General features: G+C 43.8%; 1 protein-coding gene across 2 annotated transcripts in view; it reads left to right on the top strand.

Annotated features, from left to right (window-relative positions):
- CACHD1 (cache domain containing 1) overlaps positions 1-20881 on the top strand; it is a 117027-nt gene that overhangs the window by 47097 nt on the left and 49049 nt on the right. For both annotated transcript variants that reach the window (XM_075424303.1, XM_075424304.1), the window contains exons 3-4: positions 5362-5510; positions 19064-19170. In XM_075424303.1, the coding sequence (XP_075280418.1) occupies positions 5362-5510; positions 19064-19170 (256 nt within the window). The remainder of the gene's footprint in view (positions 1-5361; positions 5511-19063; positions 19171-20881) is intronic.

The following is a 20881-nucleotide window of genomic DNA, read 5'->3' as shown; positions in this document are numbered from 1 at the left end:
CCCTCAACTGAAGCATCCACCTGAGAACTAAGAACACAAACTCTTAAAACTCTAAGGACTTGGCAGTGCCCCAAGCCCACCTAGAGGAGCCTGTCCTATAATCGATAACCCACGAGCTTCAGAACTTTTTTGAGAAGAAATATATCAGCATGCTGAAAAATCTAGATTTTTGCAATAAGTGATACACTCACAGTGTTGAATTTTATGCCAATTAATTGCGAGCCTCATGGTAAAAGGCGCTGCGTACTGTGCTTAATGTATTTCCAGAATGACTTTCGGGAATGGTGGCCCTTTCTCTAGTGTTCATTGTGCCCCATGTTTGACATCATCCTTGGAGTAAGTCTGGGGAAGCCTTGCCAAAGCTACGGGACGGTGGAAAACCTCAGACGAGCGCTGGTCTCTCTGAAGAAATGCACGTTGGAAAGTAGTTTCCTGCAGCCTGACTGAATGCTGGAGGGTATCTTTCCAGCGTCATTCAGGGGAGTAGGGATGGCTTGGATCTGTTACAGCAGAGATGTGGTGGGAAGAAGCTGGTGGTGGTTCTACGATCGTTTCTCAAGCCACGTTCCTCTGACCTCTGTGTTCTGCTGGGTTTGTACAGAAGCACTGGATTCTTCAAGACCCAAGCAGATTACGGATAAATATATTAAAACTTTTTTGGAGTAGGAATCTCTGGGTGCATGGTAGTGTTCAGGTGTGGTACAGCGGGAGGAGTGCCTGGCCCGGTGTTGGAGAGAGGTGGTTTTGTTCCAGGTTCTTCTGGTTCACAGAGGGGATTTAAAAATAAAAATACTAACTCAACTCTGCAATATATAGGCAATATTTTTGGAGGAGCCTGGCACTGTTAAATCCCCAGCCGTGAGTCCGTTATGACATTCGTGCCTGTCGACCTCATTGATACATATTTTATATACCTTCTTGAAAACATTAAAAATACCTTGGCTTTCAAGATGCTGCCAGAAATAAAACCTAACCTTGGAGCTCTGCTTTCCCTCAGCGCTCCCTGAAAAGGGAAGACTTCAGAGCTGTGGAGCTTTGAGGGGAACGAAGCTTTAAAAAAAAAGAGAAGAAAAAAAAAAAAAGCTCGAGGGAACTATGCAAATGAGGACAATGTCTCTGGGAAAATGAGGAGCTCACTGATGTCGTGATGAAAGGTTGTCAGTGGAGATGGTGACAACCGAAGTGCGTTACCCAGGGGTGCCGTGGTAATGGGAACAGGTGTTACCGTCCAACCTGTCTGCGAGCCGGAACGCGCTGGCTGCACGCCAGCGGCCGGAGAAAATACAGGGGGAAAAAATGGAAAAAAAACAGAGCTCATGGCTGCGTTGTTCGGGGCGAGCACTCATCGCTTGTTATTTGGCTCCTTAAAATGAAGGAGAAAATAGAGATCTGAAAAAAGATGAGAGGAATGCCAAGGGAGGCTTCCCCCTCCACCCGCCGTTTGTTTTTAAAATGAGGTGAAGAGCACTCAGCGAATTGACCCGAGGATAACAGCATTTTATGTCAATCTCAAGGTATCCAGATTTATTTCAGTCTCCGTGAAAATGGGTGAATTTGAGCATTTCTGTGGGAGCAGGAGACGTCTGTCACACTCGGTACCCACCCAAGGGCATACCCCAGCATGGCATGTCGGCTACCTGCCCTTCTTATCTGCCTGATTTGGTGGACAGTTTTCCATTTTGCCTTAAAAACGTTTTAAAAAATTATGTTGGGATGGTTTCATAGTTCAGTGCTCTGTCCTTCCATTATGTGTTATCTCTTTCTTTCTGCACCTTTGCAGTTTTGTCACCGCTGTGGTGTGGGTCTTGCATCTATCAGTAAGCGATGGCTATTCAACTCCGGGCGGGCGAAAAAAAGCAGGGTATATGTTGGGAAAAAATACAGCTCTTTTGGGTAGAGATTTTAGTTTTTTATTTAGAAAAATGAGAAGCTGATTTAAGCCTGCAGCTTGTATTCTGACAGGCTCTAGCAGCGGAGCGCATCCCTGTGCAAGCTGAGCGATGTTTCTGAGCTAACGATGCGAGCGTGCATGCATGCATGGGCACACCGGCTCGGATGAGGAGCTGGGAAGTAGGGATCATTTTTTGCTGTTGTTTTAATCACCGAGAGCTGGAATGCCTGTTCACTGTCATGGGTTTTTGCGCTCCACTGAAGCCCAACTATGGAAGAAAAAATGAAGTTAGTTTTGTTAGGCTTCATCTGGATTATACTGCTTGATTTGATGAGTTAGAACCCTTTGGGTTTAGTGATTTTTCAGCGGATTGGTGTGTTACCCTCCGGTTCTTAACATGGTTTATTCCTTGTAATCAATTTTCAATGGAAGATTTCTTTAGGATCTTCTTGGAATTGGTGGAGTTAGCTGTTTTTTAAAGTGGTTTTAGTTGTTTGGCGTATTCTCTTGGTATCAGAGGGCAGCATTTGTTGGGTTCTTCAGATTAGACAAACTCAGTTCTTCCAACTGTGCTCGTGTCTGCGGGCAGGGGGTTGATGTCTGTGTAGCTTTGGGAGGCTTCAGGTCCCTTTGCTGCTGACGTGTCCTTGACTCCCTGCCCCGACTGAGGTGTTGGAGCCTGTTTAATAAAAGCAGTGTAATGACTTTGAGCTGTTCAGAGGTTTTTCGACGGGAGATGCAGTTTATGTACTAAGCATTTGCTTTTTATCAGCTTCTGAGGTGCAGGCTTTTCTGAAAAACAGCTTTGTCAGATCTTCAGACTCCGCACAGCAGGGTGAAATTCAAAGGCTGTGAGGTGTTTTTACCATTCAACCTGGAAGGTGAAAACTCATCAATACCGAAAGCTCATCTTGTACAGCATTCGTTTATCAGACAGAAGCGGTGATTCCTAACGAAAGTCCTTTTGCTCTGATGCTCCATGTTAGTTTTGTTACTGTAAGGATGATCGTGCGGTCCTTTCTTTCAGCAAACTGAAGCTCTCTCCCCTTTTCATGATTTCAGGTAGGAAAACCGAGAAAGAAGTGTAATAGATTCAAGTGTCTGGTTTATGTAGCCCTTAAGCCCGGGTATTTTGTTTGCCCAAACTGAGAGAGGAATTTTGTAACCATGAAACTTAAATGCTTCAATTTAGGAAATTTGTTTTGCATATGTTTGTGACCCTCCACAAAAATACATTTCTCGGGGACATGTTTGAGTAGTACAGTCAGACAAAAAGAAAGTTTACTGGAAAATAGAAAAGGGACTACCCAGCAGCTTATTATCTCACAACTAGATCTGTTATCTAACGGGAGCAATTAGTGTTGGATGCCTTACGTGGAGGAGACCATTAGTTAGTCCTCTGGTGCCTTGGCAATAAATCATTCTACAAAACTAATTAGGTATAATTCTGCAAGTCATTTGAGCAAGGTCCTGTTAAAACCTCCTAGGAGACCTGTCACTGAGCTGCAGCATTTGCTGGGAACAATGGAGGCAAAGGCGATGCGGTTATCAGTGTGGGCCTCGTTGTTCGCATAACGAAGTAAATCATGATTAAATGTCCTGTTAATAATAGTTAGGAAAGCCATTTGTTAGTCCAGAGGATCTGGAGCAACCGACTGCGTTTCTCAGCACGCAAACGCAGCGGCATCTTAAAATCGTGCCTGCAGAGTTTGGAGCGTGCAGGGAGCAGGAGAGATGAGTGCTGTGAATGAACGAGCTAACTTCAGCTCTGAAAAAAGTTTGCAGAAACGCAAAGTACGGTATTTCTGCGTAATCAGCGCCTCAGCGTATTGCTTAGAGATTATTCTCTTTCACTTAGGGTGCGTTTGGCCGATGATGAAGTGTAACAGGTAGGTTGATGCGAAAAGGATACCGAATGTGCCAGAGCAAATCTTGTACGTGCCTGATCCATTTAATGAATTTCTCACTTTGCGTGAAAGACTAGGAGCAAAAGTCTCAGTAAATGTTTCTTGAAAAACCTGGTGCTTCCTAGTCACTGTGTTGACAGCCACGTTTGCTCAAATAACAGCCACAAATTTTTCCCTTTCAATTTTCCCCTGCAAAGTCATTAGTCAGGCTCGTTGTGAAGTGCCTGATGAACTAGACACAAGCGAGCTCTTATCCACAGGCCTGTTGATGTGTCCCAGCAGGCTCTACCCTCCTGAACCCCGGCCGCCTTCCGACACTTGGAATCTGCCCGGCTCGGAGGGAGCGCGGGGCTCTGCCTGCAGAAGGCACGGACATGACCGTGCCTTTGCGTCGCACACCAGCGAGCCCTGATGCAGGGCTCAGAAGCATTTGTTTGCAAAAATATGTTGTCTCAATTTTTTTAAAATCATTTTTTTATATTAAGAAATATTTAAAGAGAAGGGCTGAAGTACCTGATTTGCTATTTCTGAAGTGAGGCACTCTGATTTTTTTTTTTTTTTTTTTTTTTAAAGGCCTGAGAATTGCTGGGGAGGGCTGACAGTCTGTTTGTTTTCACTTTCTGAAAAGAGAGGAATACCAATCGTCTGCTCTTACAAGTAACAGTGTAACCTCTAAACCTTGTCCTGATTTATAACTGCCTGCCGTCGTCAGAGGGACCCTCTTGGGGAAGAATTTCACCTGTGAGACAGTCGTCGTTATTTTTGTTCTGTTCTAAGGTCAATGGCATAGTTTTCATTTTGTTGTTGTTTGAAGTCTGTAGTTAAGCTGTTGTAGCTTATGACTAGCCACAGTGAGCTGCTAGAATGATTAAGAAAAGCACTTGGAAGATGCTCAGCTAAGAGCCCGTGGTGCCCCCCAGGAAAGCAGCAGGAGGTACAAAGCAAAAAGCAAGAAGTGGGGTGGCTTGTTTTGCGCAAATCACAATGAGGAGAATGGCATGAAAGGAGCTGTGAAATGCTTCTGTGCGGGTCCACCTGACTGCGGAGGCTGCTGATGGACAGAGATACGCGTGGCAATGTTCGGGGTCGCCTGGACCCTGAGCTTGTTCCCTGAAATAGGTTCAGTGCCCTGGCAGATGTACTGTTGGCATGTTGTTTTGAGTCTCCATCATATCCTTGCCAGGCCTTGCAAGAGCATCATGTTGGAGAGCTTCAGTGGTAAGGCAGTAGCATGGGTAGAGTCACGTCCAGGTGTTGGTTCCTAACGAAAGAGAAATTTGTAGAAGGGAAATTTCACTTTTCATTCATGCAAAACTTCAGGTACTCATTGCTAGATGGTAAATGTATTTTATCTTTTTGTAGACTGTGTTCTTTGGCAAATACTTTTAATTACTTGACTTCACAGCACTTAAGCCACCAAAATAGAAGTACAACGAGCAAAGCAGACAACGCTTACCTTTAACACTCGCAATTTTTCCTTACAATTGGAGTTTGTTTAATAAGGAACCTGGTAATCAGAGAAACTGGCTTCATTTTCATCTTTCTTCTTATTTTTTTTTTCAGTTGGCAAAAAAAATTCGTGAGAAGTTTAACCGTTACTTGGATGTTGTGAACCGTAACAAGCAAGTAGTGGAAGCATCGTATACTGCTCACCTCACGTCGCCCTTGACTGCGATCCAAGACTGCTGCACAATTCCACCGTCTATGATGGAGTAAGTATGAAATTCTGAAATTACTTACACTGTCATTTAGTATATGAAGAAAAAAGGTGAATGTTTTTCTTTGCGAAATGACTTGTACCATGCCCCTCTTGATAAATCTGAAAGAGGGGGGAAGACGGCACTCCAGAGGCACTCCTCAGCGTGTCCTGGCGTTCATTCACATTTCTGCTACATGCGTGTTTAACAAGGAGCTCGAAACAGGGACAGGGACTCGGCTCTGATGGGCTGTAAAATGAAACAACAAGGAAAAAAGTTTGGTCAACCCTTAATTGCGTAGAATAGTCTTTCATAAAAAAAGTCTGTCTATATCCAAGATAGCATTTTTGCACTGGGACACTGCTTACCCTGAATAACTCTGCTGAAGCTGGTCATGGGAAGCTTTTTGTTTTCTTCTTCCTTTGAAGCGCAGTAACCAAAATCACGAGTTGGTCAGTACATCACATGCTAAAAATATTGCAGTGCAGTTTAATCAAGTTGACATGCTGCTGTTTGATATGCAGAGAGATTTGCAGAAATGGAGTACATTGCTTGGAAACTGGATCTGTTGATTTTTCCATTTGTTTTGTTTTTAAATACAGGAGTCTTGAATAGTTTAAATCCAGGCAGTTGGTTGTCTTTAATCTTGTTGTATTATGCTGCGTATTGGCAGAACCTTCTTTGTGTTTTCTATCTGCAGGAGGGTGTGATAGAAGGTCTGATTTTTCCAATAACAGTGTAATAATTTATTTTAAACCATCAACATTTCAAACATTTACTTCCGTACGCACTAGAACAGAACAAGGGTAACTTTCGGTTTATTATACAATGCAAACCTTGATTACAGAGTACACTTTCATTTATCTCAGTCTGATTTTAAAAGATTTTACAGAGAGGAAAGTAATGTGGATAATAAATTTTAAAAGCATTTTCTGCAATCTAACTTATAGCTCCTCTCTTAATGACAGCATTCCTTCATCTTTTCAGAAGCATTGCATTAACCTGTGTTTATAGAACGATTTAAAATATTCACTGCATTTAAATGTGTGGTATGAATCTGTGTCTGGAGAGAAAGGCCACTTGCTGGCTTTGTGTTTGTTTTGACTGGCACGAAAGTAAGAAATCTGGATAGGGTTCAGCCTCAGGTGACTCCAGAGAAAGGGGCACCTTGCTGTTGGGTTGTGCGTGGATTCAGTGGACACGGTGCCTGCATAAAATGCTGGCACATCTGGTGCTCACTGGCCGGCCTGCTGGCAGCCTAAGAAAGGTCAAGAATTAGTGGAGGATGAAAACCATTCTGCCATCTGGTCTCTGCGTGCAGGAACCGCCAGCCAGCAGTAACACCCTCCAAGCAAGCAGTGAAGAGGAGGAGGAGGAGGAGATTTAGCACCCCCTTGTCAGTATTGCATAATTTTTCGTAAAAAAAATTAAAAGATAGGTCTGCTCTTTGTCTGGAAACTTTCATGAATTGCCTTTCACTTTGTCCTCCAAAATTGCTTTAGCTTGGAAGTCCTTTAGAAATTTCTTTACCCGTGGTAGACTTGCACAAGGATCCTTCACAGGAGGTGGTTTAAAAAATGAGCTGGAGGTTGCAGCTGGCAGAGCAGGGGGGTGAATGTTCTATTTGCAGAGCTCCTCATTCAGGCTGTACAATATGATTCTGCTTATTTAATTACTTGGCTTGATAATATTGAATCTGCTTAAGTGGCTACCAGACCACTCCGTCCGTCTGCAGGACCTTCCCAACAGTGCTCTGGCAAGACCCAGCTGAGTATGTACAGTTGAAGAACGGTGGCTTATCAGACCACTGGGAATAAGCCCACTGCCGTCTTTAGGAAATTTTCTGCAAGTTGTACAAAGAAAAAAATGTAAAAACATGTTTTTATTGTGAAACTTAACTTCAGAGTGGCTATTGGTGCCGTGCTTTGTTAATATCCAGTTGTCTCTATGCTTCTGCCATGGTTTCAGTTGTCATTTCTCGCCCTGCTGCCTCTCCTGCCTCCTGCTCTTCTTTTCATTTTCCTTCTCTGTGGCATCTCCCTTCTGGGAGACTCCCCATTTTGGTTAAAAATGCCGGGGAAAAAGCTGGTATTGATATCCAAGGTGGCATTGTTAGGTCTGTTTGACACAAGTCTGCTAGAGGGGGAAGTGAAAGGGTTCGCAGGGGCAGGAGGTGGCTGTTCTGAAATGCCCGCAGGGCACCTCACACCCTTCTCCTGCTCAGCATCAACAGCGACCTCAGAACCTGCCCTCAGCTCCCTGCCTCCCCAGAAGAAAGATGAATTTTTTATACAAATACCAAAATGAGATAACTTTTTTTTTTAAGCAGAAGCTTTCCATAAAAATGAGAAGATTACTTGCTTGCTAGGATCCCTGTTTCTCTCCCTTGGTCACCTCCAGGCCTGGCTGAAAGGGACGGAGCGGCCCGTGGGGAAGCGTCTTTGCAGGCAGGCGTATCGGAAATCACCGACAGCTTTTTGTATTGTCCAGAGGAATACATAGATTTAGTGTTTTGACAGAAAATACTACAAGTTAAGATACCTACCTTAATGATCAGGTTTAGGGGGACTGGAGCACACGTGTGGGTGTTTGAACATGGATTTAGGAATTATGTTTAAAATACAGACACAAATATGTCCCACCTGGATATTGTGATCGTATTTTGAAGGCTACCGATTTCCTGGAGTTCTTCTACCTTTAATTTTTGGACTAGCTCGGTCCAACTATGCGGAGGCCTGCACTTGCAAGAAGAGAAGTTAGACGTGCTATTGCTGGTGGCAGCTTATTCTGGACGTTTAAAATATGTGTGTTAGTGTTGGGCAGAAGAGGGATGGTGTCAGAGCAACAATAATTAGAATAGTTGGGTTCAGAGCGTTAATTGGCTGCTGCTATAGAAGAGGTCACACTGAAAAAGAGACAGGTTTGCCCGTGCAATTTGCTGTTTTCGGGAGATACTTTGCTTTAGATTGTGGCTGGAAAATGTGTGTCCTTAGGTCTATGGTTTTTCTTTCAGGAGGGTTGTGAAATATTTGCGTTACAACTGCTTAACTCTGTATTCTTTTTCTTCGTGCTGGGAGGTGTTCCATCATGTGGCCTCTTCACTTGAGTAAACATTTAGTTCCAGAACAGTGTCAGAAGCACACTATCTTCAGGGTGTATTTTTAAAGTAGGTTTGAAGGCTTGTCCCACAATATTTAAGGCTGTTCATCACATGATGTTCAGCTTCTAAATGCACGGTGATGTTGGAAAATCTGAGGGCACTTCATGCTGTCAGGTGATTTTTCCATCGGCCTTTTACATTGCCATCTGGCCTATTCACATGGCGTTGGGAAAGCAGCAAGTTTGGATTTGTTTTGGAAAAATTACTTGAGAAGGAAATGATGAACCATTGTGCAGAGAAAGGATTTTTTTACTTTAATTTTAATGGCTTGGTGTCTTTGGTTTTTATTTGTTGTTACCATTAACAAAATTATCCATACGTGGCCTTGTGTTTGCTTGTATTTATCTTGAAAATCTGAGCATTGGCTTTGAAAACAGTTTGCCGTGTTGCTGGAGATAGACTGTGAGAATACCACACACAGTGACTGGAAATGGTACAAAATAGGACTAACAAAGCGCAAACTGGGATAGAAAATGAACCTGGCATTTAAATTGCTGGTTTAGCTGAGTGGTGAGATGTGACAGGGAGAGCAATATTTATTTTGTTGCCCTGACGTGGTGTTGTCTTTTACAGTGAAGAGCCCAAAGGAGAACGTTTCCATGTGATTGTGGTTCCAGCCCATAGTGACGAGTTCTGAATGAGAACGAGCAGCCTGACTGTGCTTTTGGCCGCTGTATTGTACCCAACATATACCAGCCTAACTAGTCGAAGTACATATACCAGCCTAACTAGTCTAAGCAATGGTGGATTTGTTCTCCCTACCATGGTAGGTTTGTGCAGTGGAACTACTTTGTTTTGGAAAGTAGTGAGAATAAATAAATTAGAATATGCAAAAACGAGCAGATGAGGCAGTGCAGTTGGTGGCTGTTGAGCGGTTTTGGTAAGGGACTTTTCCGTAGGCCTTAATTCAACAAACGTTTAATCACGTGCTCATGCTCATCTGGTTTGCCAAAGTATTTAAACATGTGCTCGTGTAAATGGAAATTAATCATATGCGTAAGTATACATGCAAGTACTGCTAAGCAGAGGTGGGTTGCTAATCTGGAGCAACAGAGCAGGGGCGATGTATTTTTCTTGAGTTTTTGCTGTTCCTTGCTTCAGATACAGCTATTTGCATTTTCAGTTCTACTTAAATCAAGGCTTGGGAACGGAAAAAAACATGACAGCAGTGGAGGGAGAGAGAACGACCAGAGAGCACAGCTTTCAGCCAAGCTCGGAAGTGGACGGTACGGTGATCCGGTATCTGCCCTACCATCCTGATCCGGTATCTGCCCTACGATCCGGGCTGTATTTGTGTCTGTGGGGTCAGAGCCTGGAGGCTTGCTCCTTTTCCCAGGGCTGTGTGCTGCGCCGAGGAAGTGCCCGTAGCAGTTGAGAAGAGGCATTGCTCCAACGAGACAGAGTTAATCTGGATGAAGTGCTCCGGGCTCTTAGCAAAACAGAAGGGTAAACTGGTGGGAGATAAGGAAAATGGCTGTCAAGTGGCATGCCTCCTCTAATCCCTGAAGAAATCCTGGCTGGAAAAATAAGGCTTTGTGTTTCCTCACTAATAAAGGCTGCTGGAGAAGCCATGAGAAACAGATTTCATGCTGTCTCCAGACATTCCCTATCATGATTGAATTGGGGTGGTTATTTACAAGACAATGTTTTAATTAAAGTATCTTCCTTCTTAAGAGGATAAATACCTTTATGTACAAGATGGTGTCTCTTGTTTGTCATGCCTGAGATGCTTCATTCCCGAGAATGCTCTCTGTAGGTCTTTCAGAAGTCTGGGAGCTGAAACAGCCTTGTGTGCACAGGGTGCAGATGGGGCTGTCGCAGAGTGTCGGCAGGAGGGTGGAGGAAAGAAGCAGCAGTGTTTATTTTTCAGGAGTACTGAGCACCTGCAGCTTCCCTGCACCCTCAGTGGGAACTTTCAGTGGTGCCCAGTGACAGGACAAGGGGCAACGGGCACAAACTGGAGCATGGGAAGTTCTGTCTGAACCCGAGGAAGAACTTCTTCCCTCTGAGGTGACGGAGCCCTGGCCCAGGCTGCCCAGGGAGGCTGTGGAGTCTCCTTCTCTGGAGATATTCAAGACCTGCCTGGATGTGGTCCTGTGCAGCCGGCTCTGGGTGACCCTGCTTCGGGGCAGGGGGTTGGGCAGGGGGTTGGACTGGGGGATCCCCAGAGGTCCCTGCCAACCCTGAACATTCTGTGATTCTGTGACTTAGGGGATACGTGTCGGTTGTGAAAAGTGTCTATATAGGGACTTAAGAAGTGAGTTCCGGGCAACACGTTTGGAGGCATTAGCCTTGCGTGGGGTTGTAACTTCGCAGGTCTGCGTGGTCTGACTTGTGAGTGACCACTGAAATAGCTTTCTTCATAAAGGTGGTGTTGGACTGGATGGCAATGTGTAGACCACATAGATGGTTTATATTAAATATTTGCAGATGAAAGAAAATCAAACTCTTTTTCCATACAAAAAGAAAGAGTAAGTCTGCTAGTGTGTGCAATGTTTGAGTATTTGTCATCTACTCGGTATACAAAACGCCTTTTTCAGGAGAAGCTGTGGTTGATGCTAGCTGGCTCTTGCAGGAGACTTTCAGAAGTAGCTTTATGTAGTACCAGTTTTGCCAGGTAAATAAAAGTTGTCTTGGCACGATAGGTACAGGTGAAGAGGTGCAGTTGTGAGTACGTACTTGACGGAATTGGTGCCACAGAGTACACTCCAGTGGTTTTCTCAACAAATTGAAGCCCTGCATATCTGCAGTAAGATTTCCTTCCAAAAAAAAAAAAAAAAGCAGCTATAACTTCTTATTCAGAGGCATTTGTGAGGAAACACGCAGCTGCCTGTGCAAGAAAAACCCAGAGACGATGCTTTTAAAATTCTTCAGCAGCCCCGGGAAGCGCCCGCACGGTGCCTTGCTGCTGCGAGGGGTGGCGTGGCCGACCGCCGTCCCCCGGTAACCCCACAGGAGCATGGACGTGTGCCGGTGGAAACATCCCCATCCCTCTGGGCTTCTGCTCTGGAGGACAGAAATGAATTGCTCTGCTGGTTTGTGTGGAAGGTTGTCACAGGTCTCCAGAAAACATACGTTCGGAGGCAGGTTACCATTCATCAGTGCGCTGGTTTCTGCTGCGAGCAGAGATGTTTCAAGGCGGCTGGAAATCTGTTTTTGTGCTTTATTTAACTGTGCTGATAAGAGCTTAGGGAGCGCATTTATCGAAATTTGTGAAAGGAGGTGGAGTGGAGAAATATTTGTTGGTAAAACATACTACTTGGCAGCGTTGCAAATGTTAATAAAGCTGTTGGAGTAAGTGAGTTTACAAACCTATTTTTGAAAATCATTTACTCCCAGACTGTGATACCGCCTTCAGAAGTGGTCTGCTTTTTTCTTTTTTTAAACAGATGGTTAAATATTTGCGCATGCAGTTCAACTTTATCGCGGCTCTTTCTGTGTTTACCTTCCGTCTCTGGAGCAGTTGAGTGGGAGATAACGGCAATCCCGTTCGGTTCCTTCGCTTGCCGCAATATCTAAAGAGCTGCTCTTCCAAAAGAGAAGTGGGTGGGCTGCACTAAATGAAATTTAAGATCTATTTGCTGTTCTTGCAGAGTATCAGACTACAGTCAGGCATGTGGGTTTCTAGAAAAGGTCGGGAGTGGGCATAGTGCTGGTATTGCCGTGGCCTTGTTGCGTCCGTAAACTGTAGCTGGTATTTAGGATTTTTCTCCCTTGGACTCTTGATTTTACATGGTAAATGTGGTCGAGTTTCTCATGAAAAGGTGTTTTTTGGAATAGTTTGTGTTCCTGCATCGCAGTCCTCCTTCCGATAATACGCCTTCTTTACATCCGAGAGCAAGTATACTTTGACTTTTTCAAGCAGCAGTTGAACTGGTTGGGACAACTTAAGTGCCATGCCAGAAGACACTGGTTAACTCAATCACCAGTAGCTTTTTTTCGTTGTTGAATTTATTCATAAAAACATCGTTTTCCAGCTTTCTGTTTAGATGCAGAAGGAACCATGTATTTAAGTATTTATTTAAGCATGTGAATAGGAGTGAAAATGGTGCCCTACAATCAAGAAAACATGCCTAGTTGTGAATTTCAAAGGAAACGCTGAATTTTCAATGAACTCCTATAATTTCATTTGCATGCTAAAATCAGCTTTAAACTTGTGTGAACAAAAAGGGAGGGAAAGAAACGAGTCTGAAAACAACGAGCCCCCCTCAGCAGCTGCTCAAGTGTCATTTTGATACCCGGCTCCCTCATTTTTCCCTCCACTGAAACCGTACGAAGGAGGCTGATTTACGCTGTAAATTCAGGCCGCGCAAAATCCAATTGGAGCTCACTTGAGCGCTGTTTTGATGTAAGATTCAAAGCCTCTGCAAATTCATTTTATCTTCGACGCTCGCTGATCTCCTGCTTGTAAATCCTGTTGAAGGGGAATAAAAATGAGCGCGGCCTGATGGGAATTTCACGTCTGAAGTTCAAAGGCGCGCGCACATCAGAGCCGACGTCAATCAAGCGAACATCTTGCAAGCCGGGCAGGGAGCGCGCTGCTCCGCGGGGAAGAGATCAAAGCGGGAGTCGCAGCGCTGTTTGCTCCCGCGGGATGCGGTTTCGATCGGCCCTTCATTAAAGCGGCTCCAGAAGGAAGGGCTTCGTCAAGAGGCAGGGAAGGGGGGATGGGGGAGCACGCCTCTCTTCAAACTGCATTTCAACCAGCGTCTTTAGCTCTCACTGAAGTAAATAAAACAACTAATTACAGCTAAATACAGGGTTTGGTGTGGGTTTCTGGTAAGGATTTTGGAGGCCTTACGAGTGTTGGCTGTGGTGTTACCACTCAAAATGTTTTGGGCCGAATCTCAGAGACCTCGGTCAGCCGTGGCTGTTATCGTCCGCCTCGTGGTCCTGCTGCTGGCGAAACTGGGAGATGCTGGGAAAAATTAAGTTTCCCTTTGTGCAGAGAAATGGGGGTGGTCAATGCTTGCCTGCAAATCTTAAAATATTGAAGTTTTGGGATTTCTGACTTCTACCGAATCACAGAATGTTCGGGGTTGGCAGGGCCCTCTGTGGGTCACCCAGTCCAACCCCCTGCCGAAGCAGGGTCACCCAGAGCCGGCTGCACAGGACCTTGTCCAGGCGGGGTTTGAATATCTCCAGAGAAGGAGACTCCACAGCCTCCCTGGGCAGCCTGAACCGAAGCAAGCGATGGGAAGATTTGTGTGGTTTGAAACTTGTGTGGAGAACGCACGTGGTAGAAAAACGTCGTGGGAAAGGTCAAACCAGCAGTTACAGCCAAGAATAGAAGCGTCTACTGTAAATGCCGCATGGCAGAGTTGCGGCTTGAGTTGGAATTGTTGCTTTAATGGTGAAGATTGCCAAATAGTTTTGTAGCGCGTTCTGAATTGAAATGACTTAACGATATCCCAAAGAAGTACGTGGAAAATTCCTCAGTTTAATTAAAATGATTGTAAATATTGCAATGTTAATTTGCCACAGCAGTGCCTTTGCCCAGTTTCTGGTCTTGGTTTTCTGAGGAGGTACATTTGGCGATGGGAGCTGGTGTCTCCTCAGGGTCCTTGTGTTGTAGAACCAGTGAAGCTCAACTCCATTGCAAGGTGCAAAAAAACAGTTTTAAGGCAAACTGCACCTGAAAAGAGGTTTAAGTTGGATATCCCACCTAGCTCAGTCTGGAGCTGACCTTGCTCTGAGATGACAGGTCTGTCTCAGGGCTGGTCTTGAATTTACGGAGTTTGAAACACTTCTTCTCCTGCATATGTAATTTATATAATTTTTCCATTAACTGTGTTCTCTTTTTGCTACCTGTGTGCTGTAGCAAGAGAAAGAAGGGGTGGGCTGGGCTGCAGTAATTTCTTGCCTTCCTTTCCCAGCACTGCTGCAGATTATTGAGGAATCTATGTCTTCATTTTCCTGGTGGGTAATATAACACTTGTGTACCGAGAAAAGCTGAGGGACTTTGTTGATTTTTGCGTTGAAGTGCTTCGACATGCTCCAGCAGAAAGTGCAGTGTGAATAGCGTGCTTCTAGCTGAGACGCTGGTCGCCTTGGCCCGCGGTGATCGGTTTGGGGCCGCAGGAGTGCCCGTGGCAGGGCAGTCGAGGGTGATAACTTGAATTTTTCTTTCCTAGAAAGCATGCCGGAGTGGGACCTGGTGTTTATCTGCCTGAAACCCCGTGTTAATAGCTATTGTGACTGTGACACCTGAAATTCAGGTTGGCGGCTCGGTGTCTGTTAAGGAGTGATGTAGCCACACATTCAACATTTGGAGTCCAGATACGCACAGCTTCGCCGCCGGGTGATTTAAAGCGAGTGGTTTGGGTCGTGTGAGAACTGTGTGTCAGGACACACGTGTCACTTTGAGTGTCCACGGTGACTTTTAGCATAAAATAAAATGGAGAGGAGGATTCCAGATGATTTTGAATTAAACCCCAGCATGTACTGCCCGTGTTCGGAGACGTGAATAATGTTAGTGGCTAACAAGGTATCCTGTTGCCATCACTAACAGAGTTTGATGGGAGCACTGGGACAATTAGCTAACATCCTGAAAAGTCATTATCTTTCCCTAGGAGTTTGTTCTTTAGTATTCCTCGGAAATATTTCTTTAGCACGGAGATGTGCAGTCTCTAGCTCTGCTCTGTCTGCTTTTGCCCAAAGATAAACGTGCTTTTTGTGAAACCCATCCTCTGTCAATCAATCTTATTCTTAAGATTCTTTAGCCAACAAAAAATCAACAACATTTTCGCTTGCTTGGTAGGAGCTGTATTTTTTTTGAAGTGGTTAGATTGTAATGGGGGTAGGAAAAGCCACAGCCTTGATCCAAGAACGATGTTGCTGTGAAATGTCAAGTCTTTTCCTCGATGGAGAGGACTTTGGGGAGTTGTCAGAGAGCGGGTTGCCAATAATTGCAACAAGCAGCTCCTGGTAGAGTGGATGAGGCCATGCAGAGCTCCGCGCCGTCTCAGCTTGGCCGCTCTCGGTGTCTGATGTAGCATCTCCTTGATCTTACAACCTCGATGGTTTGAGCAGGAGGGCAGGAGGCCTGTCCATCTGTCCGTCTGTCCGTTTCTCTCACTTTTCCTTGCCATGAAGAGCGAGGGTAACGCAGAAGAGCATCAAGAGCTCTTTGCCCTTGTGTGAGTCTTGAATCCAAACAGCAGCGCCGATGGAGTGCTGTTGATTATGCTGTTTGGGATAAAATACCAAAAGCACCGAGCACCTGCGTCCAGCAAGGAACCCACGGGACTTTTTGTAGAGCACAGGACTGAGCTGCCCGCTCTTGTTCCCGCTGCATACGGCATTTTTCACTGCGCTCATCGCTGAGCGGTTTTGATGTGTTGAGCAGCTGCCACGATTAAAGATGTTTCTCCAGTGACGAGCAAGTTCATAATTGTGCGTGTTAGGTGGCGATGGAGGAGGGCAAGCGGAGTTAACTGTTTGTGGTTATGTATGGTAACCCAGCTATGTGAAAAGACTGAGGTATGTAAAGTGCTTGTAGAGAGATGAGAGAGGGAATTTGGGTACACGCTGCTCTAGGACTCCCTGGTGCAAAAACTTCACTCCCCATGTAGATTTGCATTTAAGTGGTAGAAGGTTTGCAACTTAAAAATACTTTTTTTCTTCACCAGTATGTGTATAAACAATATTGACCAAAATTGATAGAGCTGTGTTTAAACTGCATTTATTCTACATAATTTTTAAAGTATGGAGGGCAGTTAATTGTTTCTGAATATGCATGACTTTTTTTTTTGCTTGAGACTAGACTTAAGAAGGGATCAAAAAACTTTGGTGCCTTGGTAACTCTGGTAGTCTCATTCGTGTCCTTTAACAATAACACAGTTAGTTGAAGATGCACGTAGTGTTTATGGATATAGATTAAACTAACTTTAAAGCAGGCCAGTTTAAGGAGACGATGTTTTTATTGATATTTCTGTGTGACAGTGAAGATACGAAAATGAAGCAGTAATCGATAAAGATCACTTTTTTCAATATTCAAAAATTCAGTTTGATGAGAGCTTCTTCCAATAGAGCCTCTTCCCTGATGAGCTCTAGCTATGTACAATGAGACTTCGTGTGACCCTACAAGGATCATAAAATTTGATCTGATGTTAAGACCAAAGTAGTCAGTGTCTGGGGTTTTGTTATGTATTTGCATAAAAGGCTATTTTGTATATTTGTAACTCAGAAAATCATTACGGAGTTTTAATCATTCTCAGGAACTTACTTCTGTACTTGAAGGGCAGATTTCTGAACCTGTGAGAAGGCGATGCTGTCCCCTCCACTTGTAACAAAAGCTAAACCTCTGCTTTTGGAAAAACCCCCAACCCTGCCCAACCTTAATCATGGTTACAGTGGCACGAGTCACGAACAGCAGGCGACCGGACGGGCTGTGTACGCAGCGGCAGTGCTGCTCGCCCTGAGCCCCAGCGCTGCGCTCGGGAGCGGCTGTCTGGTATCGTAACGCTAAATTTCTGAAAGTGGATCCAGTCACCTACAGAGGTGGTGATCTTAAGCCTCCCAACTAATACTTTTCTTTTTCTTAGTTAGCTTTCACTTCTAAATCATAAAAGGTTTTCCTCCGTCCCACATGCAGGCCCCGTGAACCAAAAACCTCGGCAAGTCCTGCCTCTGGCTGCCGTGGGGCTGCTGCAGCTGCGTCCCTGCTCGACGAAATGGTTTGGAATTGGGCAGGAAGAAAATATATTGGATTAGGAGAGCTTGAGTTTGCTTAAAAAGACTTGCTTCCTGTGGTCAGAACTTGAAATTTCCTTGTGGTAACCAATTCCATCTGTCTGTGGGTTTTGTTTCTGCTAATTGTTGTTTTAAGAGGATGATTTAGAAGTGCTTTTTTTTTTTTTTAATTGACTGTTTGTGTCTACAAACCCCAGCCCTGCAAGCGAGCACTCTGCAAGGGCAGAACCAGAAAATCAGCAGCTTTCCATTCCTACTGGGCACCATATTTGTCGGAATAGTTGCAGCTTTACTGGATTCCAATTTCTTTTTCAAAATCTCAACCAGAAGAACAGCGCTTGGTTTGCACACCACTTTTGCTTGCAGTATTTTTGGGCCTCCACTGTGTGATAGCCTATATATGTGGGTGTGCTGGTACGTGTACCTATATGTGTGTGTGTGAAAAAGTGAAACATCAGTTTAAGCAGCTATGTGCAGGTGACAATAAGCAACTAAATAGGGAATCTTAAGCTCAAATATAATGTGCATTGAGCTAAATGGAAAGCATTGGAGTGGCACTGGGTGAGCTGTCAGTGATTGATGTGCCATTAATATTAAGTTGGTCAGTGTCTTTTGACATAGCTGGTTTTTGTGTAATTTGGTGTTTTAGCCTTGGCAGTATTGAACAAACCCCTACTCTGCCCGGTTTCTCTCCAAGACTTGTTTCCTATCAGCTTTCACGCCAGAAAGGCTGCTTAAGGCTCTTCATCCAGAACGGGATGTTATGCAGACCTCGCTTGCGGTTTGTCATAATTTCTTAGGAAGAGTTTGATGGTAGAAAAATTCTCTGATAGGAAAGAAACAGTTTTTTTGAATTACTAGAATGGTCACACCAGAAGTCAAATGTCATCAAAATGTTCGAGGTCACAAAAATGTTAAAAAATAAAACTGCCCTATGTAAATGATACAAAACTGCATTGAAGTCCTTGAAAACTTCAGAAGTGTTTCCAGTTATTTATAACCCTTTAAAACTCTTTTTATTGTAGATATTGTTAAGGCATTGGTTTAGTTATATTTTGTCATCATTACAACTATGCATCAGAATCCTTTCTACATTGGGAGTAATGAATGTATTTGAATTATTTTACCAAAATGTAACAAAACTTCCACCTGTTGGGTTCCTTCCGCTGTTGGGCATGTCAGTCCTCAAGTTTTGGTACAGAAAGTAGGTTTACCGTTGCTCTATTAGATCTTCTTCGTAAAGATGTGGAGAGGAAATCCTCTTCGTGCAAGACACTTGGAATAAATTTTTTAAAAGCAAAAGATGAAATAGTAGTACTGATGAAAGAGTCTCTAGCAAGAAGAAGTTGGGTTCAACAGGAGAGAACGCTTCCTGACGGCACGCCGGGACGCTGCACATGGTTCCCAAGCAGGAAGCTCTGCTGTTTAAAATGAAATGGAAGAGCATGCTCTCTTATGATGCTGTCTTCTGAGGAGAATTGTGGAGGAAAATACAACGTATCGTTGAGGAGAGCAGATGCAATCCAGCCGTGATGAGCTTGTTCCCTGTAGTTTGGGGTTTCACAGTTTTTCCTGGACTCTTAAAATATTGAATGTTGAAGTTTCCAGAATAATTATCTTTCACTGAAATTTCAATAAGAAGCGTTTCCATTGTAAAGGCTATGTAGACGTGGTAGGTAATGTTAGATTGCTAATCCTGTTGTTGTTGTTTCAGATTTGATGGAAATTTTAACACCAACGTGTCTAGAACTATTAGCTGCGATAGACTGTCTACCACCGTCAATAGCAGAGCCTTCAATCCTGGACGTGACTTAAATTCTGGTGAGTTTGTACGGTTTGGAGTTTTTTCCGTCTGTTGCAGGGTTGCTTTTTTCCCATTAGACTTGAATGTTTCCTTCGCATAGGGAATTAGCATTGATTGCCATAGCAACGAGCTTTTATTTCTCCTTGCAACTGTCACACTGCTCTTAATTTGAGATTTTATGATTGAGGGATGATACCTAAAGTAATGCCCATAGTCTAAGTACTTTATAAAAATGTCATGAAGATTTTATTGCAGCCTACCATGGATAATTTTGTTGTGATTTATGCACTTTTTTTTTTTTTTTCCCCCCGAAGCACCTTCCTTCCTAGGCCTGTCTGCTTTGGCACCAGCAGTGTCAGCTGCTGAAGGGGCCGTTGCAAAGAAGTTTCTCTGATCTTCTTAGCTGAGTTCAGCTCATGTGAGGCTGTGTTTGCAGCGATATGCAAAAATTGCAGAATAGAAGGACATCCTAAAATATTTCCTTTCTTTGTCTTGTCAGGGCATTTCCATCTTGGCAGTCAGTGCATTCGCTTGACACACCGAAAGAGCTAGAAATACGCTTAGAACCAGAACACGTAGGACTTAGCCCTGAAGAATTCAGCTTTTGGTCCTCCAGTGCAGCAAGGTTTACTTTTTTTTTGCATTCTGGTCAACTTGAATTAATACATGGATTTCAGGTTTTTTTTAGTCATAGTTTTATCCAGTTGTTCCATCTTACTTTTCAACTGTTTACGATGCTGTGGTGTTGTAAATTGGAGAACACTATAGACTTGGGTTGTGGATTTCATGTAGCAGAAGTTTTGGTGTGTTTTGGTTGTTGATTTTTTTTTTTTTTTTCTGGAGAAGTAATGCAGACTTGAGAGAATTTTTTAATTATTATTTTAATTTTCATGTGTCTTTTGGAATAAAATACTGATTTATTTTGAAGTGGCAGACCTGCCATTCCACCCTCACCATGCACAGAACATTTGCAGCAAACAGCATGAAAGAACCCCAAATTTCTCTCTGACCTCTCTTACTGTGTCCCTTCTTACAGCTTTGCTCTCCGTATTTCTGATGAAATCCAAAAAGAACAAGTAAAAACGGAAAGCAAACCGAGCAGTTCCCATAGGTTCCTTTCCATCCCCTCCGCTGTGTCCCACATCTTGAGTGCAGGTGCTGGCCAGGCGAGCTGATTTCCTGGCACGCGTCTGGGATCGCCAGAGCTGGGGTACTGGTTTCCAGCCCAAAGATAGGCAGGCTTTGTTCACTTGCTATGGTTTGCTGGGCTTTGTTTTACTTATAAGCTATGTCTTCATTAAAAATAAACACGCAAGCAAACAAGTTATTCGTATTAAAAGAATGTTCAAAATCGCATGCAGTTGTTGATTAATTACAGTCATTTTTGAAAGCAAGTTTTCAGGTGCTGTTACCAAAGCATTGAATGAATCAAATTTTTTATTTAAGTAAAAAAAAATATTCTTTTTCTACTGCAGAAGATGGATGTAAAAAAAACATTTAAGAAATATTCCTTCTTCTTGAGCGATTGAAAACAAATAAGCTGTAGTTTCCCTTAAACATTTTTTTAACTTCTGGTTTGAATTCACAGAAAGCCGGTGAGCGCGTGTTCAAGCTGCTTGCTGTCCTGGCTTGACAGTAAGACTGGAGTGCCTCCTCTTCCCTTGCCTCTGGCTTGAGAGCTTCCTGATGAAAGGAGCATCTTTGAAACATGGCGTTGGCAGAAAAGGG

This window comes from Opisthocomus hoazin, chromosome 6, assembly GCF_030867145.1.
Source record: "Opisthocomus hoazin isolate bOpiHoa1 chromosome 6, bOpiHoa1.hap1, whole genome shotgun sequence".
In the NCBI taxonomy this organism is placed as follows: Eukaryota; Metazoa; Chordata; class Aves; order Opisthocomiformes; family Opisthocomidae; genus Opisthocomus; species Opisthocomus hoazin.
Note: the sequence above shows the minus strand (reverse complement) of the source record. Positions and strands in the feature narration are given on the sequence as shown.